The sequence below is a fragment of the Ostrea edulis genome, chromosome 2, assembly GCF_947568905.1.
Source record: "Ostrea edulis chromosome 2, xbOstEdul1.1, whole genome shotgun sequence".
Taxonomy (NCBI): Eukaryota; Metazoa; Mollusca; class Bivalvia; order Ostreida; family Ostreidae; genus Ostrea; species Ostrea edulis.
In genome coordinates this window covers 103653932-103656761 of record NC_079165.1, presented here as the reverse complement: position 1 = coordinate 103656761, position 2830 = coordinate 103653932, and the positions used below count along the sequence as shown (strand labels likewise).

Genomic DNA, 2830 nt, shown 5'->3' with positions numbered 1-2830 from the left:
CTACTTTGAGTATTCTCGACAAGTATACACGTACATCTTCGATCCTTTACAGATATTACGAGTAGACCCAGGTAAATAGTCATCCGCATTCGATGCTTTTTCATGACGAACATACATGACCATGTCTTCTTTATACGTACAGTCGCATTTATGTATTTGCATTTTGCTTGAAGTAAGTGTGAATGGTATAGATTTTATATCCTTTGCTTATTCCATTTCATCAATAGATCTAGATAATAGATGAAATATTTCTCCGTGTTTTTGTATAGTTTTGACATATTTATTGCAAATGTACGCACATTCACGTAAAGAAAAGGCACTCTATATTTATTTATCCAAAGCTTTTAGAATGATTTACTACTGTACGATATGTTTATTGTAATTTTGAGCACTGCATGGTGTTTCAAAACGTGATTTCATTTCTTCTTGATCTCCTATAAATTAGTATCGGAGATGTACGTGTTACCTGTCGAAGCTACCCGCACAGGTAAATCGAAGACACTGATGTGAAGTGAAGCGTAGCAAAACTCGTCCCCTTATATACCATGCGAACCCTGATACATATAACAATAGAATATCCAACTAATATGGCGGAATAGCAAAGAAATAGGGCGGACATATAGAATTATACTATATTTATTAACTCATGTCAGCTTTAAGCAGAGATGAATAATATGTTCTTTTCCCAAAAGAATTGCAAATCCAATGTTCTTTACAATTACTTACATGGTTATGTATATATGTAATTACTTGTAATATGATGACATATGATAAGATGGACACAATGTTGTGTGACGTCAAATAGATTCCATATTTCATAAAAACCTAAGAAATATCATATTTCACAAAGCTATGTAATGATGACACCATGGTATTTTATCATTTGCAAACTTTAAACAACGACTTGATTTCTTTAGCAAACTGCTCGTCCAGGAATGCATAAATGATTGGATTAGTAATATTGTTTATGATGTACATCCTATACACAAACAGCACGCCAGCTCTAGCAGAATCTGAAAACTCCTCCCAGAACTTCGGGTTCCTAGCCTCTAGTAACATGATGATAACCTTTGGGATGTAACAAATGAGGAAGATTATCGTGATGAGCATAAACATCAGAGTGAATTTGTGTACAACTCGCTGGTTGTTCCTTTCTTTTCTCCGCTTTGCACTTGACTTATAAGGATTCAGTTTTCTTTCAAGCTTTGTATTTGTTGTAAGAGTTTTCCCTGTTGTTTTTGTAGACGTTTGAGGAGGTAACGATTCGGATAATTCAGTGTTGTCCGTCTCGATAGAGTAGGTTCCATTTTCTGTGCCACTAAGAGGGTCGTTTCTGCTTGAGATTGTAACCTGAGAGTGATTGATCCTGCTGGATTTTTCTGTGTCCGAACTGGTATCAGGTTTGCATGGGGATTTTGAAAATTTGAAGTGTGCAAGAATAGTGTATCCAATCTTGGCATAGAGAAAAATTAGCGTAACAATGCATGCAACTGTTATGAGAACTATGACTCCTCCAAAGATCAAAGAGCCTGTTTTGTTGATGGTTTTCAGCCTGCTACACCGTAGTCCAACGATCCCCTCCTCCTCATTAGGAAAGGGAACTGATCCATAAAAATGAACCATAGGTACAGCATGTATAAATGCTACAAACAAACCCAAACCTAAAGCAAATCTTTTCCATTTCAGAATCATTTGTTTTCCAAGAGGTCTACAGACTTTGAGATACCTGTGTACGGCAATGATGAAGAGAAACAAAATTGACGTGAAAGTAGTAAACGCCGCGAAGAACCACCAGGCTTTACACAGGTGCGTGTTGTTAAACTCGGCCTGCATCATGTTGAGAGCGATTCCGAAAGAAGCGCAAACCAAGGAAGCACATAGATCCGCCATAGCAAGGAATGGAATAAAGTATCTTTCTTCCTTGTTTCCTCTCATCTTAAATCCATAAATCAGAATCACTGTAGAATTTCCCAACAAACTTGTTGCAATATACAGAGACAAAATCACATTATTCGGGGTTAAACCACTGGCTAGTTCACTATTCCACGCATCTAACTTCTCCGATAAATACGTACTGTTTTCCATTTTTGTTGTTCCTTTGAGAAAAAGAGCTTCCTGGTTCAAGTAGTTTTTCCTCCTATTTGATACGAATTAAACATTGTGATAATGGCTGATTTCCTTTCGAAATAATAATAGAAATAGCAAAACATGTATTTCTATTTATAGTTTCCTACAAAGTAGGGTAACTCAATTGTTAACTTGTAAGACTGTCGTTCTGTATCGTGGCTGGAATCTAGCACGTGTCAAATATTTGTTTAGATTTATTTCCACTAAATCTGTATTCCTTGATTTCAGATCAATGTGAATGTTTTCAATACAAATTATCATTGTACATCCTCTCCCATTTCCCGTCTAAATTGGTCTTCAGATTATAACCATAAAACGGAAAATCCTAATTACATCGACCTTGAGCGCCATGCACGAGTAAAAATGTATGACAATTTCCCTCAAGCTATTGACGTCTCAATATGAGTTTAAAACTCTCAAAAGGGACGGAAAACAGCAAACGAAATAAAAATGCACTGTTACAAAAACATTGTAGATGAAAGGTGAAGATAACGGACAGTGATCAGTCTCATAACTCCTACAAGCAATACAAAATAGATAGTTGGGCAAACACGGACCCCTGGACACACCAGGGCACATCAGGTGCCTAGGAGGAGTAAGCATCCCCTGTCGACCGGTCACACCCGCCGTGAGCCCTATATCCTGATCAGGTAAATGGAGTTATCCGTAGTCAAAATCAGCGTGCCAAGAACGGCTTAACAAC

The 2830-nt window shown here is 37.2% G+C and overlaps 1 protein-coding gene across 1 annotated transcript; it reads right to left on the bottom strand.

Annotated features, from left to right (window-relative positions):
* Positions 1 to 622: 622 nt before the first annotated feature.
* LOC125680585 (cholecystokinin receptor-like) lies at positions 623 to 2382 on the bottom strand. Its single transcript, XM_048920266.2, has one exon. The coding sequence runs from the start codon at positions 2083 to 2085 to the stop codon at positions 880 to 882; it is 1206 nt and encodes a 401-aa protein (XP_048776223.2). The 5' UTR covers positions 2086 to 2382; the 3' UTR covers positions 623 to 879.
* Between the last annotated feature and the right edge of the window lie 448 nt (positions 2383 to 2830).